At 42.4% G+C, this 20104-nt stretch overlaps 2 protein-coding genes across 2 annotated transcripts; one reads left to right on the top strand and one right to left on the bottom strand.

Moving 5' to 3' along the window:
* The first annotated feature begins 3535 nt into the window (after positions 1–3535).
* maneal (mannosidase endo-alpha like) lies at positions 3536–11400 on the top strand. The gene is made up of 4 exons (XM_008421284.3): positions 3536–4412; positions 5854–5963; positions 9680–9756; positions 10521–11400. Exons 1-4 carry the CDS (start codon positions 3908–3910, stop codon positions 11155–11157), a joined length of 1329 nt encoding a protein of 442 aa, XP_008419506.2. The 5' UTR covers positions 3536–3907; the 3' UTR covers positions 11158–11400.
* Positions 11401–13101: 1701 nt separating this feature from the next.
* On the bottom strand, positions 13102–19890 carry sf3a3 (splicing factor 3a, subunit 3). The gene is made up of 17 exons (XM_008421283.2): positions 19624–19890; positions 19470–19517; positions 18502–18554; positions 18009–18114; positions 17842–17914; positions 17401–17492; positions 17234–17316; positions 17013–17151; positions 16853–16921; positions 16715–16782; positions 15700–15807; positions 15548–15617; positions 15295–15459; positions 13734–13844; positions 13552–13642; positions 13420–13475; positions 13102–13343 (listed from the first exon to the last, which is right to left on the bottom strand). Exons 1-17 carry the CDS (start codon positions 19717–19719, stop codon positions 13266–13268), a joined length of 1506 nt encoding a protein of 501 aa, XP_008419505.1. The 5' UTR covers positions 19720–19890; the 3' UTR covers positions 13102–13265.
* Between the last annotated feature and the right edge of the window lie 214 nt (positions 19891–20104).

Genomic DNA, 20104 nt, shown 5'->3' with positions numbered 1-20104 from the left:
TACACGTCTCCATGCAGGACATCTGGTGCTTCGGACAATGCAACGTTCACTGCTCCACACGGAGCAGAGGATGATGGGTAGATTTGTTTCTGCTGCTCACCTGGAGAAGAAGACGTGGTCAGGTCTTTATTAGACGGCCCTTTCCTTCTGACTTACTGTATTTAGTTGTTTTGCACATGTGTAAATACTGTAAAGGATCAACGGGACTGATGAGGCTGTATATATGAGGTGATGTGCTCTGTTTTTAGAGCCTGATTGTGTAAATTGTTACTATGGCTTCAGTCGGGATGAGAGAATGGTTTAAGTGTGTCCGTCATTGGCCGGTTTGTGGTCTTGTGGGGGGGAAAAAACTAATGTACAACATGGATGATGTGTCCTGTCCTCTGTGTGATTGGGGCATTCTGGAAATAAAAGAGGGATTTTTTTTTTTAAACCTTTATTCAATGTTCCTACTCCAGAGAGCGCTGACCCAGGATCACCATAAACCATACTGGCTCTGCCCCCCACCTTCCTGCTGGACATTGTAGTCACCAAATGGTGTTCAGATTCACAGTTTAAGTTTGAATCAAATAAACCTGTTACTGTGGACCCTTTACAAATGTATGTGACCCTTGGTGAGTAGTTTGTCTGCAGCCATAAACACACTGTTCAGGACTGGTGTCTGAATTCATGAAGAACTAAAGATATTAATTTCTTTAATAATTTGTTTATCCTGGTGTGTTTCTTTGCTTTGCTGCCAGGAATTTTCCTACCGATAGTCTTAAGACATCATTATTATGTCCTCCTACAATTGATAAAGCCAGTGATCAGTTATCACAATACAATAGTTATTATATTGAAAGCCCATTAAATTTGATGCGCTTTTGTTATTTTAATCAGACCTTAAGGTGAAGTTGCTGCATCCCACCACCAGGAGGAGAAAAAGTTCCGTTTTTGTTTTCTAGAACTGCAGCCTGGATGCTGACTGGTTGGATTTCTAAAGTCAGTTCTCCAAGGGGAAATTTTAAGTTGGGGGCTTTTCCCAAAAATTAGGAACATCTTTAAATTACACGAGAGCAAAAAGCACAGCTATTTAAGGAAACTTCCCATTAAAATATAATGAAAACTCAGCTCTGGATTTGGTCGACTTAGAGTTCCATCAACTTCAGCGCTGATAACCCTAAACTCTAGAAGCTGATATTTGACTGTATTGAATCACAGTCACATCAGGGAAGAAATCAATTCAACACGTGTGTTGTAATTCAGAAAAGGTTACCAAAAGATTTCAAAGTTAAGAGCTTCTTTTTCCCTCAAATGAAGAAAATGAATCCCTGAAACACATCTAGATGTAAACGGGTTGTATGAGAGGTGATTAGTGTCACTCTTGAAGGAATATTTTTATTTGTGTGAAAACTCTGTTTATTTTTTTATTGACATTTACAAAATGGTGAATGTTTGCTGAGAGAAAGTCGCATGTTCTCCCAGTTCTTCAGTTACCTGAAGGCAACATGGTCAGTTTGTACATTCAGTGAAATCAAATCCCATTCTGTCCACATTCCTTCAGCACTGACATGTTCAGTTACGTTGCTGGTTTATTATTTCAAGTTATAAGACAGTACTCAGTTTTAAAACACAAGAAATCTCCAGATTCAGGTTTGATTTTGTTGATTTTTTTTTTACATGACTTGTTTCTTTAAAATGAGTGTTTAACATCTGAGTTTCTCATTAAAATGGTTGAACCCATGACAGAGAAAAAGGTGTTAAGTTTCTAAAGTAATTCAAGATTAGGGTGATGGCAAAGATGTCATCCACGCTTTAAGACTTGGAGCTTATAATTAAAGGGCACTTTAGTGGGCGCTAAACAGGGGCAACAAAATGATGGCAGAAAAATTATTTCTAGTCCACATTCTCTGTTTAACAGCTGTTGTGATGGTAGAGGAGAACAGAGTTGGTTGGTAGCAGGCTGTTACAAAATGTTTGCGTGTGAATTTCCAAAATACTTACCAGAAACTAGATACTTTGTTATTTTAGGAGTTTGACATCCTGACATCGAAGTGAGAGAGGCTTAATGTGATTTTTCTACATTATAATGTACCTTTTAATGCTCTCTGTAGACCTTTTCAGTTGCTTTTAATGCTGAATTTAGAAAATAACACATCAAAAAAACAGAGGTAGAGATATAGATAGCAAAAACGCAAACTCTTACCAAGTATTTTTGGTCCAGCTTGTAGTGCAAATATCTTAGAAATAAGACAAAACTAACTTTAGACAAACTTTCAGCAAGATATAGGAACTTGTTTTTAAGTTAATAATTCCTTAATATTGATGAAAACGTAGTTCCATTGATGGATTATTTCACTCATGGGAAAATGTCTTGTTATAAGTGAATTTATCTGCCAATGGAACAAATACTTTTCATCCATATTAACGGATTACTAGAAACTAGGGTAACACTTTATTTGAAGGGTTGTGCATAAGACTGACATGACACTGTCATAAACATAAAGAAGTCTTAATGAATGTTTATGACAGTTGTCATAAAGTGTCATTCGGTAAATAATGACACTTTTAATGTAAAATTGCTCCAAAAGTTGCATTGCAAGTCCATTAAAAATGCTAACTTTGCATTAAATTGTCATTATTTACAAAATCATGTAAAGTTGGTACTTTTAATGGGACTTTTAATGCAACTTTGCATTAAAAGTGTTATTTACCAAATGACACTTCATGGCAACTGTCATAAACATTCATAAAGACTTCTTTATGTTTATGACAGGTGTTATGTCATGTCAGTCTTATGCACACCCCTTCAAATAAAGTGTTACCGAAACTAGACCAAAAAATACTTGGTATATCATACTTTTTTTAGTGTATTTGGAATAATATTTCCTTTGCTAGATTATAGCGTGTGCTTGTTGGCACAACAGCAAGCAGAAATACAGGACATAATGTGGATGTTGTTACATCTGACAATGGAAAACAAAAGGCAGCTACTCAGATGATCATGAAAAAGAATACATTTACTGCAGTTGAATAGAAAAAAACCCCCATAAAGGAACAGAATCATGAGAAGAAAGGGAGGCGATGGAGTCATCCTTCCATGAAGATGATGTCTGGTTGGTGTGTGTGGAGCTTTTTCAAACAGCCGTCCCAACCAGACATGGAAGAACTGGACACCAGAACAACCTCTGACTGTCTGTCAAAGTGAGAAAATAATTAATAATAATGGATGATTTTGTTTTTGTTTTTTTACAAGCTGGACAGCCTATAGGCCATGTTCTGTCAACTAAGTTATTAAATTATCCGTTTTAAATGGAAAAGTTGGATTGAACGTTTTGTTTTCCTTTTCTCAAAGGTCTCCTTTCTAAATTAGTTCTCATTAAAATGTAACTGACAGCCAACCTCACAGTGGAGCTGGCTGTCACAAATGCATAGTGTGGTGGTGCGAATCTTTTGAAAAGAAAAGAAAAACTCAGACTTTTTTGAAAAGAAACTCTGTGGTTCCATCACACATTGAAATGGGACCGACCTGGACCTGCACCGCGTTTCTTTGGAATTTAGATGAACGTAGAAAGCGGGACAACCAGCCGGGTCGTCCTTTAACTCTGTCTCAGAGATAGATGCCATGAAGCTCCTCCTCTTCCTCCATTAACCGACCCCCACAGGCTGACTGTTTCCGGTCGGCCTTAATCCACCCTGCCGTTTCAGTCACACAAACAAATGCAGCCTCACTAACTGAAAGACGGACCGCAGCAGCTCGATGGGGGACAGGCCAGCGGGGGCCCGGCTGGTGGCTGTTTCCGGGACGGACGCGGGAGGCGATCTGCTGAGGCTCGCGCTGCTGATGTGGGGGGAACGGTGAGCGCGGCGCGCGACGACGCGGCGGACTGCGCTGTGTTTTCCTGCGGCAGCACCACGGACAGCGGCCATGACGCGGATGCGCAGGAAGGCCATCGTCGCCCTCTTCCTCTTCACACTCTTCATCTTCGGGACCATGATGGGGCTCAGGACCCTGAAGCCCAGCGACGGCTTTTCGGACCTGGCGCCCGGGATGGACTTCGCCGGGGAGAGGTCTGACAGGAAGCGGCCGGACGCGAGAGACGCGCTGGCATCGCCGGGCCAGTTCCGCTCCGGCGGCAGCGACACCAAGGTGGTGTTCACCAAATCCGACCGAGACTCCAGCATCTTCTACGACGTCCACATCTTCTACTACCTGTGGTACGGCTCCCCCAGCATGGACAACCAGTACATCCACTGGGATCACCCGCTGGTGCCCCACTGGGACCCGAAGATCGCCGCCAGCCACGCTCAGGGCAGACACACACCTCCGGAGGACATTGCTTCCAGTTTCTACCCTGAGCTGGGGCCCTACAGCTCCAGGGACCCAAAGGTGCTGGAGTCCCATATGGCGCAGATCGAAGCGGCTGCATCAGGTAAACACTGCATGGGTTCGGTTCGGTTTCTGGCTGAACCCACAGTTCTGCTAAAATCATCAACAGTTGAATATGTATGTCCATGGATTTTTAGAATGTTTTATCAGAAGTCTGATGGGTTTTTGTCGTCAGAAAATCACGATCCAGTAGAAACAACTGGATCCAGTCAGATCCAGGTTCTACCACCCACTGAAGAAACTAACAGGGACAATTCATTTGCTCCATGGATTGTCATTTCCAGAGCTCCAAGTTCTTTGCCATATTTTACAAATACAAATATTAAAATTCCATTTGGATTTATAGCAAATATTTCTATGGATGGAGGTTGGGTTGTTTTGGGTTGTTGTTTTTTTTTTAGAAATTTTATCTTAAAAATAAAGTTTTAAGATAAAATGTATTTCATATCTATCCAGATCTGGAAAACATTTAGTGACAGCTAATAACGCAGCATCTGCCACAAAATACCTTAGACACCTGGTTATAACTCCTCTCCACATCCAAACTCCCATGATCCTTTGAGCAGCTCCTTCTGCTCCATCAACTCAGGATCCTGGAAGAGATTTTCCCAGAGAGGCTTTTCTAACACTTTTTGGTTCACTTTCCTAATGATTCGGACCACCACTCCACCCTTTCTCATTGATCGGTCTTCCAGAACCGATGCCAACCAGAGACCTCCTCCTCTGCCTCAGCAAGTTTCTCCCACTCTTGAGTTTCTACTTCTGCAGCCAGGGAACCTGCAGGCCTTCTGGGCCCCAGAGCCTCTCAGCTGCTTCAGGAGCCTCCAGAGCCAAGCAAACCCTGAGGGGTTCCGTCTACTCTGGTGTCCACTAGTGGGTCCTCTTGCTGCCGCAGCAATGGACTCTCATAACTTTCAAGCAGCTGGAAACCATGTTCACAAGTGGAGCGGAGGTGATTAGCTGACAGCTAACAACCCTCTCATCACCTGAGTTTTCAATCTGGAGGCTGCTGATGGCAGGATTATAAAATCAGTCATCAACTTTTGCTGAAAGTGGCCTTTTAGAGTAGACAGCATTCTACCAGCCTGGTTTAGTCGGCTTTAAGCCAACTCTGGTTTGTTTGGGGAGGTGTGAATGCATAATCAAACTCTGATGCAAATGAAAAAAGTTAACTCTGGTCCGTCTACAAACCTCGGTCTGCGTTCGGTTGAAGTGAACTCTGATGCGGTTCAATGTAAATGTGAATGCCAAGCGGACCGGAGACAGCTCTGTCCAACAGCGCCCCCAGGAGGAATATGGCATGCTATATGAACTGGGTGGCCAACGAGGACGAAGGCCTTGTGATGCTCATATGACACAGAGAGAACATTTTCCAGTTGATTTTACTGCACATTACTGAGGTTTGTGCTGATGTTTCTCATATTCATTCCAGTCTGATGCGGTTCTGACAGTCCTCCTCTTGTCTCCACGCCGTGGGTTTGTAGGAGTGCTGGTGTTGTCATGGTACCCACCTGGGGTGGCTGATGACCATGGGGAGCCCACTGAGGACCTGGTTCCTGCTGTCATGGATGCTGCCCAAAGACACAGCATCAAGGTAACTGGTGAGACAACCGGTATGTTTTTTATCTTATGACTACTTACTGAATGAATGAAGCTCTGTGATCACACCATGGTTTTATTCCCTCTAATCATTTGACCTCAGTTTCACTAAAATAAATGAGACCCATCATTTGTTCATCCAAATGTCAGCAGTTTTGATGCACCAGATTTGGAACCATGAGGTTCAATTTAGAAAGTCTTCCTTTTTAGGATAAAGCCTTTTATTGGTTATAGGAGCTGAAATATGTTGATTGTTACCATAGAGAGAGCGCCACCTATCGCCCTTTGCGATAAACGCTAATGTTGTTTTGAGACCATTTTTAAGTCATACGATGGTAATGGCAAAATAATAATGCAAGAGCACATTGTAAAAGATCAGTACATTTTTAATTCTAATGAACATTTAACAATGGAAGACATTTTAAATATCCAAAATAAATAAACAAAACAACAAATAAAATGCATTTTGAAGTCTTTGTAAACAACATTTTCCTTCAAATAAGGTCTAGTTGAGACCCAAGCACCAAACTGAAGACTTTCATCGTCCAGTTTTTTGTAGAAAGAGGGGAAAAAAAGAGATAAATGATAAATCATGCCAAAGGAAATTATTGAATTTGTTTTAATTTTAATTTATCATGCAATTAATTAGATTTATTGATTATTGTGACAGGCCTAGTTTTCTCAAGGTACTTTACAAAAAAATTATTTCACAGTGAACAATTTATCGTTCAGCAAATTTTGTTATCATGACAGGCCGAGAGACAATAATTGCTTTTGAATTGGCGCTATATAAATAAACTGAATTGAAATGAAACTTCCTGTTACAGTTACCATTTTTATTACAATTTTGGTCATTTAAAACACACCAACAATTTGACATAAGTATCTAAAATGGGTTTTTACAACCCTACATAGTTTGTATTTATTCATGTATTTCTTCTGATAATGCATTAATGTTGTTTTTGTGTGCTGTTTGTTTTATGGGACTAGGGAAAGAAATTAGCATTTTGCTAACTCTGGTGTATTTGTAGCAATATGTTACATTCAATAATATGAACTGTTCCATTTAAATAAAATCAATTCAGTTAGAAAGAAACATGTCAGACCACAAAGTTTATCACAGTGAGTTCTGGATGGGACTGTATAACAACACAACTGATGGAATTCCCCTGCTGCTCATAATGTGTGTGCTTGCGCGTGTGTGTGCGTATGTGCGTGCGTGTGTGTGTGCATGTGTGTGTAAAACAGCTGTCACTGCGATCCAGTGTTTAACTCATTTAAAATAAAGACAAAAAGATTTTTTCCTCCAGTAACAACTTCCACACCTAAGAGTGTGTAAAACAGGGCATGAAAACCTCTGACGGCCCTGAGTAGAGCTCAACCAGGCCAAACTGCAGCGTTTCTACGGCTCTAACATTGATCAGTGATGTAGGAAGTGACTGGACGGCTACAGCTGTAGCTGTTCACACCAGGTAAAGCAGCTGCCAGGCCTGGGCACCAGCTCTAAACACTGCTGCGTTACCATGGAAACTGTTTATGAGGACCTTGCAACCTCCGTTGGAGGAAGCGGTGGGCGTTGAATGCTTTCTGTTTGCAGCTGCTGCAGAACTTAGTGGCTCCTGGCATCTGAAGCCAACAGGCTGAGGTAACAGAGTCATTATTATTACTCTGGTGTATTTGTAGCAGTATGGTACGTTCAATAATATGAACTGTTCCATTTAAATAAAACCAATTATATATATGTGTATAGCATTGATGTATACGCAGTGTATACAGTGTGCGTGAGCAGTGGTCCCCAAGCTACGGTCCACGGCCACACGATGAACACACGTGTTTGTTATGAACGCTGCATTCCATGTCGAATTCTTCGAAGCAATGCCTGTAAGTAGCAGCTTATACTTCAAAACAGTGACTTTCCCTCAATGAAATATATACTAGTCAGTCCCAGTGACCGTTTCACTAACGGTTTTTGCCCATGTGCTTTCTGGGTAAAAATCAATCGAGAAATGCGTCTCCCCATTGTAAGCTGTGCCTTTTTCAAGTCCATGAGAAGCTCCTGGAGTCGTCTTCTCAGAGACTGTTGGATCATCTCCAAAGAATGAACTGCAGCTATGGTTTAGGACCAAGGTGTGAACTGACCCTGTACCACCTGAACGATGGGACGCCTGTGGGATGGAGGTTCTCTGTTCTGTTCCTCAGAAATGTTCATCCTGAGCTGAACTCCGGTTCTGTTCAGCTTGTGGCTGATGCTGAATCTGATACACGGAGTCTTGTAATAGTATTACACCCCTTACACTTTACTAACATCTGGTCTCATTAACACTTCCAATCTATTTTATTTTATTAGGGTTTTATGTGATAAACCAACACAAAGTAGACCAGAGTTGTGAAGTGCAAAGAAAGAAATGTACGACTCTACTTTGTAGAACCATTTTTAGCTGTAGGTTGGTTGCTTAATGTCTCCATCCTTCCTAATCACACTCACTTATGCCTTTAAATGTACCATTTTTAATGTGCATCTCTTTCATTTTTACTTGTATATCTTCTATTACTGATCAATAGTTGTTCCCTAACTATTGATCTTGTGAGAGTTGGAAGGTTTGGTTGGCTTCAGCTGGACCTGTAGGCTGTGATCCCAGCAGGTCCAGTTGTTCAGAGCGAGAGCCTCGGACTTTCAACCAGTGGTTCAGAACATCTGGCCTCCAGCTTTAGTTACTCTTAAATAAAAATCGATTTAGAATCAAAAACAACAAGGAGGTGGAATATTAGCAAAGGTTTTGTCTCATTCTTGTTGCATTTTTATCTCTTGTTGTAAGACGTGTTGAACAAAAGAAGAATGAACGGATGTCCACAGAGAAGACTCCAGATGTTCTCTGTGTATCATAATGTCTGAACAGGTGTTTGGGATGATGTGATAACATGGATCTGTTGACCCAGAAAAGACCCTGTGTTGGGCTGTGTTACCACTCAGAACCACATTATCTTGGATTAAAGAACAGTTTGCTACGGTATGTTATGACTACGGTAAACACATCCCAGGATGGGGATCAGTTGGTATGTAGGTTCTGTTACTCCTTGAAAAAATGAGGAATTCTGAGTTTGCTTACAAACTGGTGTGTATTTTTTCCTCTGCAGAGATCTGCATTAAAGGACTGAAGGTGAAGGCCAGCTATGTTTACTGTTTTTCATATGGCAGTAGAATAGAAATATTTTTTCTTATCCCACAAAGAGAAATTCAGGTGTAACAGCAGCATCAGATATACTAGTTCAGACACAATGTCCTTAAATTGCTAAAACAACATATACAAAAGAAGATTAACGATAACAACCAGAATAATGATCATGCTATATTGTGCAAGATTATCACATAAAAATACTGTGCAGCTATTAGAGGAATTTTTGACTCATGATCAGGAATGTGCAGTTTAGATGGATTACTTTTTTAAAAGTGTACATAATGTTCATTTATGTTGAAGTTAGAAAGACTATTTACAATACAGTATATCAGTAAGGAAAATAGTGTATAGCGGTTTGTGTATAGCAGCTTTTAGTTAACTTTTTGCTAACTAAAAGCTGTTCTGATAACAACAATTAAAACAAATTTCACCAAGATGATCATGTTCTAAATTTGAAACATTTCGTCTTCTCCAGGTTCTTTCGTTTTTACTTGGTGCTTTTACTGAACATCCATCCTCCTGTCTCTGTGCACAGGTGGCCTTTCACATTCAGCCGTACAAGGGCCGGACGGACCAGAGTATGCATGACAACATCAAATATATTATTGACAAGTAAGCTCCTTCCCAGTGTATGTGTATGTGCTGGGTGGGCTTCGCCTCCAACAGGTGTAGCTCTGCATTAAAGGACTGAAGGTGAAGGCCACAGGGTGACGATGAGGAGCAGCTGGGTAAATATAGATGGTTCCTCATTTTCTATCAGTGAGTCGACAGAGTAATAATTGAGGTTTTTGGAACTGCGCCTCTGGTAGGACGTCATGACGACTGTAGATGTTTTGTGTCTTCACCACGACTAAGACCTACAGAGAGTCAGTGCAGGTTCAAGAGGGAAGTACATTTGTACCGCGGAAAAATGAGCCGACAGTTAATCATTCATTAGGTTCTTATGTCAGTCCAACCTCAGACGTACAAAAACACACAACAGATTTCACCATGGCATTACTGAAGGTGTTAGAGGATGCCACAATAGAAGAGTTTGTGAAAAGTTACATCATTATTATTAGTACTAACATTATTATTATTATGTGTAGTAGGAGAGGTAGTACTACTATTAATAGGAGTAGTGGCATTAACCTTACCAATGCTATGGCTTTGTTGGTAGAGTAGTTGTCTTCTGATCAAAAGGTTGTAGGTTCGATTCTAGCTTTCTACTGCCCCATGATGTACACCTGGGCACTGCAAGGTACTTAACCCCAACTTGCTTGTGTATTGGTATGTTAATGTGAAGTGCTTTGAATGGTCAAAATGACTGGAAAATTTACCATTTAACTTCAAGCTACCTTGATATGAAATTCCATTTGTCTCTCTGTTTGTCTCAGATATGGAAACCATGGCGCCTTCTATAGATTCAGGTCTAGCACAGGGCAAGTCCTGCCACTGTTCTATGTCTATGACTCCTACCTTACCCCACCCGAATCCTGGACGGAGCTCCTGACAGCAAAAGGCTCACAGAGCATCAGAGGGACGCCTTACGATGGTGTTTTCGTTGCCCTGGTTGTGGAGGAGCGCCACAAGCATGACATCTTAGCCAGCGGCTTTGACGGCATGTACACTTACTTTGCCTCCAATGGTTTCTCATTCGGCTCCTCCCACCAGAACTGGAAAGCCATCAAGGAGTTCTGTGATGCAAACAACCTGCTGTTTATCCCCAGCGTCGGTCCGGGCTACATGGATACCGCCGTGCGACCGTGGAACAACCACAACACCAGAAACCGGGTCAACGGGCGTTACTATGAGACGTCCCTGCAGGCGGCTCTGTCTGTCAGACCAGAAATCGTCACCATCACTTCCTTCAACCAATGGCATGAAGGCACTCAGATAGAAAGGGCTGTACCCAAGAAGACAATGGCGCGTTTATATTTGGACTACTTACCAAACCAAGCAGACCATTATTTACAGCTTACTCGTCAGTGGGCCGAGACCTTCAACAAGGAGAAGGACAAGTGGCTGATGTGAACAAGGCTTCAGCTGCCTGGTGGAGGCGTTGAGGATCACTGTGAGTCTCAGTATTTGAGCTCCTTCTGATTGTTGACCCTGGTGATTTATCTCACCAACATTTTCTGCTCAGTGTTTCTTCGTAAACTTAAAAAAAAGTACAGTTACAAAGAGAAGCTGTTTTTTCCTTCCCTATTTTACTAAAATAAAGACTGTTATTTCTTGTACTTTCTTTATGACCAATTAAAATGTCTGTTTACTGTTGGAGGACTTGTATTTATTGTCACCTGAAAGAGTCTAATGTTGGAGGATAGAAAGCCAGTTTGAGAGAGTGAGATGTAGGCAGGTTCAAGTCTGCTTCTCTGGTCAGTTCCTTCTTTCTTCCAGCTGATAGAGATCAACCTTAAACACGGCGACGCATTTAAAGAACCATGTAACCTTGCTGAGTTTCCTCATCACTCATTACCACACAACACAGCTGATTGAAAACAGATACGTACATTCACTGTATACAATGACTTATCTTTTATTTCTCATTGTCTGGCATTAAATCAGATCAAACTTTTCTGTTTTACCTCAGTTAGGATCATCAATATTTTTCCTGTTTTCTAAATGTCAGAATAAAGTTTCTTCAAAGCCAGAAGTTTCGATCCATTTCCTCTGGGTTCAGTAGAACTGTAATGTATCTTAAATAATACGAATGTTTGGGGTTTCAAGCCGTTCTTCCAGACAGACCTGGGTCTGTTACTCGGTCAGAGCTCCCACACGCACACACATCTTCTCAGCTGTTTCCTTTAGTACACAGATGAGGATGACTACCCAAATATACACACCCATACCTCATCGTAACTTTCCTTACATCTCTGGCTGCACCTCAAAGGGCCATGGCAATGCACAGATGGTCTCCCCAATCAGTCTTCTATGTGAGCACCAGCTGCTTCACTAATGGTTCTACAAGTATCTGAACCTGCCTTCCCACTTCTTTGTAAAGTGAGTGAGGTGTCCGTCAAAAATATTGAACTTAAGTTCATGCAGTTAGTATCCAGGAACTGGTGGCTTCCTCCTCACTTTCAGGACACGGTTCACTGTGGATAGTGAATCTGTCTAACCAGTTTCATCATCCTTTCTTTTGTTCTGGGGTTGATTTGGACATTTCGGACCAGAACCTGTCTCCCTCCTGAGCGCCATGATGGTTAGACATTCCCATCATGTTATTTGAACAGATGAACATGATGCTGTCAAGCATCTGAAGGTTACTCCAAAGGAAGAACCAGACTGGATCAGCTCCTGATTCTCTTCCTGGTATCTGGGCTGATTTCTACCGACTTCCACATCATATCAAACCAGAAAGAAATGAGTTCTAGGTGAGACCTTCAAATACTTCCACAGGTGTGCCTCCTATTAATTCTAATGTGTCCTTCAACATATCAGCAGTTTCCAAAACCATGACATCATCATCTGGGCTTTCCCTCATCGCTTAAAGAGACAGTAATCATTCTGTATGTAAACCTCTGATCCTGAAGACATTTATAAATAAATCTGACATCTTTCTCTCATCTTTCTCTTTGATTTTTGTAAATAGAAATAATTCTGGTCAGTCTAACTGATTTGATTTAGCTCCAGACAGTAAAACACAAGAGGTGCATGTAAACTTCTGCTTTAAACTGTAGAACATCACATATCTTCTGTTGTCCGCAGCAACAGTAACGCAAGAGCCCCACCTTGTGGAGGCCACATGGAAAAAGCAGCAGAGTAATGTTTTGCTCCTTTGGTTGTCTTCAGAGACATTGTTGATTTAGAGCCAATGAAACATTAAGAGCTGGAACATGAACTAATCTTAGCTTATATTTGGTTGTGTAAGAAAGACATACCGTAACTGAAAAACTATTTAATCAAAGTTTGCCTGAGTCTTTGAGACATAATCAGAATCCTGGGGTTCATCAGGCTCCCAAAACAGAAACAACATTTAGGAATGACAGGGACTCAAAGTCCTCGGTTTATTGAAATCATCAAAGGTTGACATGTTATAAACTGGAGAAAAGTTGTCTGGAAAATAACAGCACTACTTAAGACATAAAACAACAGGAGTAAATATGAGATTTAAAAAAAGGAAGCATCTCGCTGTCCGTCTACAGCAGGCCCTGTCTCTTCAGATCCTCGTACGTCTTCTTGTTGACCACATTTCCAATGGAGTCCTCATACTCCTCCTGAGTGGACACAACGCAGGACACGAGTGAAGGAGTCAGACTGCATCACATTCTGTCCAGAGGGCTTTGTGCTTACCTCTGTGTCCGGCTGCCACCGCTCCAACGCCTTCTGGGACTTTAGCTTCGCCCACACTGAACACAAACACATCAGCAGTTAACGCCGGCCTCAGACAGACGGACACGGCACCGACTGAAGGAACGGACTTACAGGAGACGGCGTCCTCTATCTGTGTGACGTTAGCGAAATGAGCCGTGTTGGGGATTCCTAGGCAGCGCATTCCATGTGCATGCCGCCACTCCTACACAGACAAAAAATATTACTGAAAAAATAAAACCTTGTTCTTATTGTAATCATTTATAAGAGTTCTTTTCACAGGAGGAAGCGCGTACTGCAAAGTGCCTCTGGAAGGCCTTGGGCCCTCTGTAGGTGTAGTTTCCACAGATCTCACAATTGTAGTTGATGTTCAGGCCGTGCAGTTTGTAGAGCCAGTAAGGGATCGGCTGCAGGGGAAGAAAAAAAAACAGCCCTTAAACTAGTTTACATGTAAACACGCTACATGAGGAAAAAAAGCAGCAAATAACTGATGTGGAAGGAAAACCATACACGGCTCTCTAATATTTCTACAGCTAGAAATCTGAAAAGGGCGCCTGTATTCTGACAGCGGCAAATAAAACTGAGTGAATCCAAAGTGTCTTCCCATCCCAACAACACAGACTGGACATAAAGAAGCAGTTTTCAGCTTCTAAGTACCGTAAATCTGGAACAAACTTCCAGATAACTGCAAAACAGCCAAAACACCGAGTTCCTTTAAATCAGAGAGACAGACATAGCACTAATTATAATAAAACATCATTTAAATCTAGTCTGATTTCAACTATTTGTTACTTCTTTATTTTGCTCCTGTGAAGAAATGTTTTTTTTGTTCATCGTTTATATTTTTATCATGTAAAGAACTTTGAATTGCATTAAAGCTGAAATGTGTTATTGTAATAAACTTGTGTGTGGGAGGTAAGACTGCTATTAAACATAGTGGTGGCAGCATCATGCTGTGGAGATGGACAATCCTGAAAGAAACCAAGTTGGACCTGAGAGCAGAGTGGAGGTTCTCCTTCACCCTGAACCTCCAGCCAGAGCTGGAATGGTTTATATCCAAGCATATTCATGCGTTAGAATGGCCTAGTCAAAGTTCAGATGTAAATCCAACAGAGAATTCGTTGCAAAACTTGATCACAGATAGTCTCAGTCAAACCTGACTGAGCTGGAGTGAACAGAGGAGCTGCAGCTGGTTCCACCAGCAGGAAGAGCTCCATCACTTCCTGCCAGACCAATGTTTCTCAACCCTGGTCCTCAGGCCCCCCTGTCCTGCATGTTTTAGGTATTTTCCCTCTGCCACACACCTGAATTGTATCTCTGGGTGATTAACAGGCTTCTGCAGCACTTGGTGGTCATGCAATTATTTTAATCAAATGTTCTGGAATAGAGGCACATCTAAAACATGCAGAGCAGGGGGGCTGAGGACTGGAATTGAGAAGCACTGGTTTAACCCCATCTGCCCACTGAGTCCAATTACTGGTCGAAACTCCTAAATACAGCAGACCTTAAAATATTGAACCATGCCATAGCGCCCTGTAGAAAGGAGAACGTAGATCACGGGGTACCTCAGACCTTTTCATTCTGATGATCAAGAACAAGCCAATCGGTCGTTGAGTCCCTACAGACCAGCTTTGCCAGGCATTTGGGTTTGCTGTTTTTTCAAACTTTATCTCATGTCATATTGTAATTTTCAGAAATGCTGAGTTTTGGAGTTTTCATCATCTGTAAACCACAAACATCAACATTTCAAAGCATAAGAGCTCGCCGTGTCTTACTCCACATATATACGAGTTTATCCTTGTGACATGCGGGCCAAACTGGGCCACTCCAGGGTCTGACTGCGTGTTTGGGCCTCACCTTGCCATCCCAGCCCAGGGGCAGGTTTTTGGGGTTGTAGATGATCTCGTTGTCTTCATCTTCGCTCTCGCTCTCACTCAGCTGCTCTTCCTCTTCTTCTTCGCGCTCCTCTCCTGTCCTCGCCTGCTTCCGCTGTACGTTCTCATGGGTGAGCTGCCTCTGCTCCTGCACAGAACCCACAGAGCCCAGCAGGTCAGGCCGTCACAGCCGGGGTGGGCCGAAGCCGGACCTGAAGCTGATGACGAAGACTCACCCCCAGGATCTCCACGTACTCGTAGACCTGAGCTTCCAGGAAGGCCGTTTCCCTGTTCCGCTCCGTGTCTCTGAGGTGGTGACACACGGAGACGATTACATTCTGCCCCGTCACACAACAGGATCAACAGTCATTTTAATACGCTCACATACTTCTTAGGCCCTTTGGCTTTGGGGTTCTTGGCGAACAGAGACGGGTCCAAGGATTCCAGGGATTTGCCTTTGGTGCTGAACAGCCTCTGAGCTCTCTCCTCCAGAGTTCTGATCACACACACACACACACACGCACGGTGTCATAGTAAGGGGAAAAGGAGGGATCACGTTCAAGATTCTTTATGAATTTAAATCTGACAGGTATGTTGAGCATCTGTACTCTGGTGCTTCAGAATAAAATCCAGTGAAACTATTTATGTGCAGCATATCTGAAGGTTGTAAAACCTTTTAGGAAATAAATTTGGGAAAATTATCTTAAGAAATTTTTCAGTTGTAACAAGATAGAAAACATGCTAAAAAAAAAAAAAACTACAAACGTTTTTGTTACGAGATCAATTTTTTTTTATGAAACTTTTTTCATTTCATAACATTGAGAAATTTTCACATTATCAGGAGAAACTGCTCCTGAATTTATTGTGATGTGGCGAAAGTGAATGTCATCCTGCAAACTGGAGACACATTTCAACACCTTTCTATTTTCTGACTGCAGAAAATAGAAAGCGGTGGGGCAGAGACAGAAAATGGCCCCTCTTCAGTTCCAGGGTGCAACACGGTATGGATCTGACGCCTGACCCGATGCCACTCACTTTCTGCAGTCAGGTTCTTCTCATAAATTTGTACTTACCCAAGTTAGACACAAAAAGCTGGTTAGCCTTAAACGCCTCAAGTCAAAACTCACTAAACATGTCAGGCATGACTCCAACTGTCCCATCATAAAAACCTACAGGTACAAGATCAAATACTGCTGCCACAACAAAATGTAAGATTTGTGATTACTGTACTTAAAGCCAACTTACAGTAAAATATGAATGTAACATTTTAAGGCCTTAATTTTACATTTTAGACACCATGGTGTACGTGCAAACTGATTAATCAGACAAGGAAAAAATATTGAAGTTGTAATGGGACAAAGTGCAGAAAAGTGAAATGAATCTGAGCTTCCCCTCCTTCTTACCCTCCACACTTCAGGCCCAAAGCCATGAGAGCCGACTTCAGCCTGTCCAGACCCAGAGAGGCCAGCTCCTGCAGGATGAAGCAGACCCATGAGTTCAGTTAGCCGACAGCAGCCCTTCTGGTTAAAGTTTGATTTTACCTCCCAGGACGAAAACGCAGAGAGATCCAGATGAGCTCCGGCGTGTGTCAGAGCACTACTCGTCTCTTTCTGCAGTCAGATCAGAAACATGGAGGAGAAGCGTGAGCTACGACGCCTCAGTGAATCACCGTGTTTTCCGTGGGCCAAAGGCAGCACTCACAGGCCAGCCCGGAAACGTCCCGTTCTCCCACTTTTTCTCAAAGTCGATCAGGACTTTCCCGTAGAGCTCGTTCTGGTCCAGCAGAGGCTTGACCCGGTCCGTGTAGTCCTGCAGGTACTCCAGCAGCATCTCCAGGTACCTGCACAAACCACATGGTTCCCCAGGTCATGCAGTTCAGGCCCATCGGGTCAGACGCAACACAAACAGGATCGTGGACTTACTTTTTGTATTCGGCGTTCTTCCTGTCTTTGGGGATGTCAAAAAGTTGGTCGAATGAGGACAGGTAGGTGATGTAGTCCAGTTTCTGCAGGGATACAGGCAGCAGTTTGAGAACATGGCTCCTTTTGTCTGGAAGCTGATGATTACGACAGAAACGGAGCAACGTTACCTCAGCTCCCTTCAAGTTGATGTACTTCAGGTAGCAGTCATGGAGATCCAGATAGCGGCCGTATCCCTCCTCATCAGTGAAGTCCACCATGTCTGGAGGAGCACAGCTGTTAGGCTGAGTGTTTAACAGCTAATGCTGCTGAGCTAAACAACCACTCTGACACAAGACGGATCATTTAAACAAGTAGAATCAGCAGAACAGCAGCTCAGGAATCCACCGGCTGCTCAGCCTCATGCGTCTCCCTGAGCAGAGAGCAGCTAATTAAATGGAATAGACGTGTTTTGAATAGGCCACAGCCTGTTCAAGGAAGCATAATAGTGGACCTTTAAGGCTCACATCATAAGATGAACCATTTAATTCACCATCAGTAAACACCGTCACTACCAGCCCTGCAGAGTTCCCTGATTATTGAGTTTGGAAAACCTGAATAATGAGTCTTACTCTGAGCCTCTTCACTGGGGTTGTCTCTGGCCTTCATCAGCTCTTCAAACTCTGCTGACATGGGAATGGAAATCTACAAAGGAAGGAAGACACAAAGCAACCCAGAGACTCTGTTACTGTTGCTGTTGACACAACGTGACCAGACGGCGTGGCGGCAGCTCTCCTACCTCGTTGGGATGCTTTCGGTGGAACTCCTTTATGTGTTTCAGTCTGTTGTAGAACTCAGCAAACTCGTTTGGTCCAGAGATGGCGGCGAGCTCGTCTCTCCTCATCCTGCCAAACAGAATGGTTTCAAAGGGTTAAACGTCCGCTAGCAGAACCAGCTGCCTGGAATCAGGCCTGCTTTTCCTCCTCTAGAACATCATCCAGGTCAGGGGAGTCCAGACATTTGGTCGCATATCCCAAAATCATGCAGTCAAAACTCATGAACCAAAAACGTGTTTATTTTCCTTCTCAGCAATAAACTAAGCCACAGTACTTTTATCAAACAAATAAAGTAGTAAAAATCTCTAAATTACAGTAAATCTAACAAGTTAAAAAGGCTAAATGTGACACAAATCCCTCAAATAAATGTTCATTCATTTCAGTTTTTTTTTATGTCATCAAAAGAAAAAACCTCAGCTACAAACATATTGCTAAAAAGACTTAAAATAAACATACCCGTCTTTGTCTTCGTAGGAGTCTCTCAGGTTTGCGCTCACATCCATGTACCTCTGTCAGGAGACACGCAGCAGTCAGGCTTCACATCAGACCCCCATTACGCATTCACACCTCCCCAAACCAACCCGGTGTTCTAGGCAGGCCAACTGGAGTTCATTTAAAGCAGATTAAGCGGAGCTGGTGGGAATGAACCCTCACAGTAAATCCTCCTGATCCATCAATCTTCCACTTATCTGAGCTGCAGCAGATCCAGAAGGAAAACCCTGGGCATCATTCACCCCAGCATCATCTCTTCCCAGTGGAGAACCACGGGCTCAAAACGCAACCAGAATCAAATAAATGGATATCGGCTAGATCACCTTCATAACTGGGTTTACACAAAGCTCTCTCCATGATCCATCAGTGAAGAGCAGCTACAGCCAACAACCCAGAGACAACTTGATGAGGACTTTTATGCATTTTTCCTCACTGTGGATATTATAAGGCAAAAGTGATAAGGGTCACAATTTCAAGACCCAACATCAATTAAGGTAAGTATTCCATTGCCTCTCTGCCCGGCTTTCTGATTATACAGATTTAAAAAGGAGCAGCAAAAGCAAATGGGGTGGTTAGCAGAGCTGGTGTCATCCAGGTCTCGCTCAGTAGAACAGAGGTCCTCAAATCCAAGCCCTGAGGACCGGCCTTACATCAGAGTTACAATGTTTCATTTTCTTTTGTAATAAATTAAGTATTTTTGAATTTGAACTGAACCATCAAGTGAGATGCGAGACAGAAGCTGTTGCACAACATGTCAGAGCAAAGTAAAGACATTATGAAAGATCAACATTGTAAATATAGACTCCTTTCACAGATTCACTCTATTTACCCATTAAAAGGTCGCACTCCGTTTCTGTAAAATCGGAACTTTTCCGTTCCACTAGAAAACAAGAAACACTCATCCATCCATCCAAAACGAACTTTATACTTACATCCAGCATGGCTCTTATGCGATGATCGGAATTAATTTGTTCTCGAAGCTGAAACAAGAAGGAAAACAATGACTTAGACTCTGAGTGTTGTTCTGGTTTCTATCAGGTAAGGATTAGCCTCATGCTAACACTAGCTTGTAGCGCCAGAGCTTACCGTGGACTTTTTGTGCAACATTTCTTTAGTTTTGGCGTCCATCAGTCGCTCTTCCTCTTCGTGGTACCGACGCTGCTGTTCTAAAATCGTCTCCATGGTTCGCAAACACACAATGTGTCTATTTTAGGCTGGGTCAGGGAGCTCTGAGTTAGCAGAAAGCGCGAGCCACCGTAGCTGCTGCGTTTGTTTTCAATGGCGCATGTTACGGACCTGCCATCCGTCGCTTTTATCGTTGGGTGAGAAACACCGAACGACACAGAGTTCCGCTGTAATGACGTAGTCAACATAAATAAATAATAATAACAAAATAACGATAACGTCACCATTACGCTATATTAGTCAAAATACGAAAGGTTTTCTATTTTTAATTTACTGTCTTTATTTTTTATTTTTTAATTTATTCTGAACACTTAAGAGTTATTGTTCTTTTCTGCTGCAGTGTTTCAGTGAATCTAGAATTAGAAGACTTTAATAAACATCA

Source organism: Poecilia reticulata, chromosome 11 (genome assembly GCF_904066995.2).
Source record: "Poecilia reticulata chromosome 11, P_reticulata-male-v2, whole genome shotgun sequence".
Lineage (NCBI taxonomy): Eukaryota > Metazoa > Chordata > Actinopteri > Cyprinodontiformes > Poeciliidae > Poecilia > Poecilia reticulata.
The sequence above is the reverse complement of the archived record's forward strand: the minus strand, read 5'-3'. Positions and strand labels throughout refer to the sequence as shown.

Bases quoted from the DNA above. Each gene is read 5' to 3' on its own strand.
- sf3a3 (XM_008421283.2), bottom strand. From the start codon at position 19,719: ATGGAGACGATTTTAGAACAGCAGCGTCGGTACCACGAAGAGGAAGAG. The intron at 18,115-18,501 runs GTATGTTTATTT...TCTGTTTGGCAG, and splicing joins TCCTACGAAGACAAAGACGG to GATGAGGAGAGACGAGCTCG. The intron at 17,152-17,233 runs GTAAGTCCACGA...TGGTTTGTGCAG, and splicing joins AAGAACGCCGAATACAAAAA to GTACCTGGAGATGCTGCTGG.
- maneal (XM_008421284.3), top strand. From the start codon at position 3,908: ATGACGCGGATGCGCAGGAAGGCCATCGTCGCCCTCTTCCTCTTCACA. The intron at 5,964-9,679 runs GTAACTGGTGAG...CTCTGTGCACAG, and splicing joins CCCAAAGACACAGCATCAAG to GTGGCCTTTCACATTCAGCC. The intron at 9,757-10,520 runs GTAAGCTCCTTC...TGTTTGTCTCAG, and splicing joins ATCAAATATATTATTGACAA to ATATGGAAACCATGGCGCCT.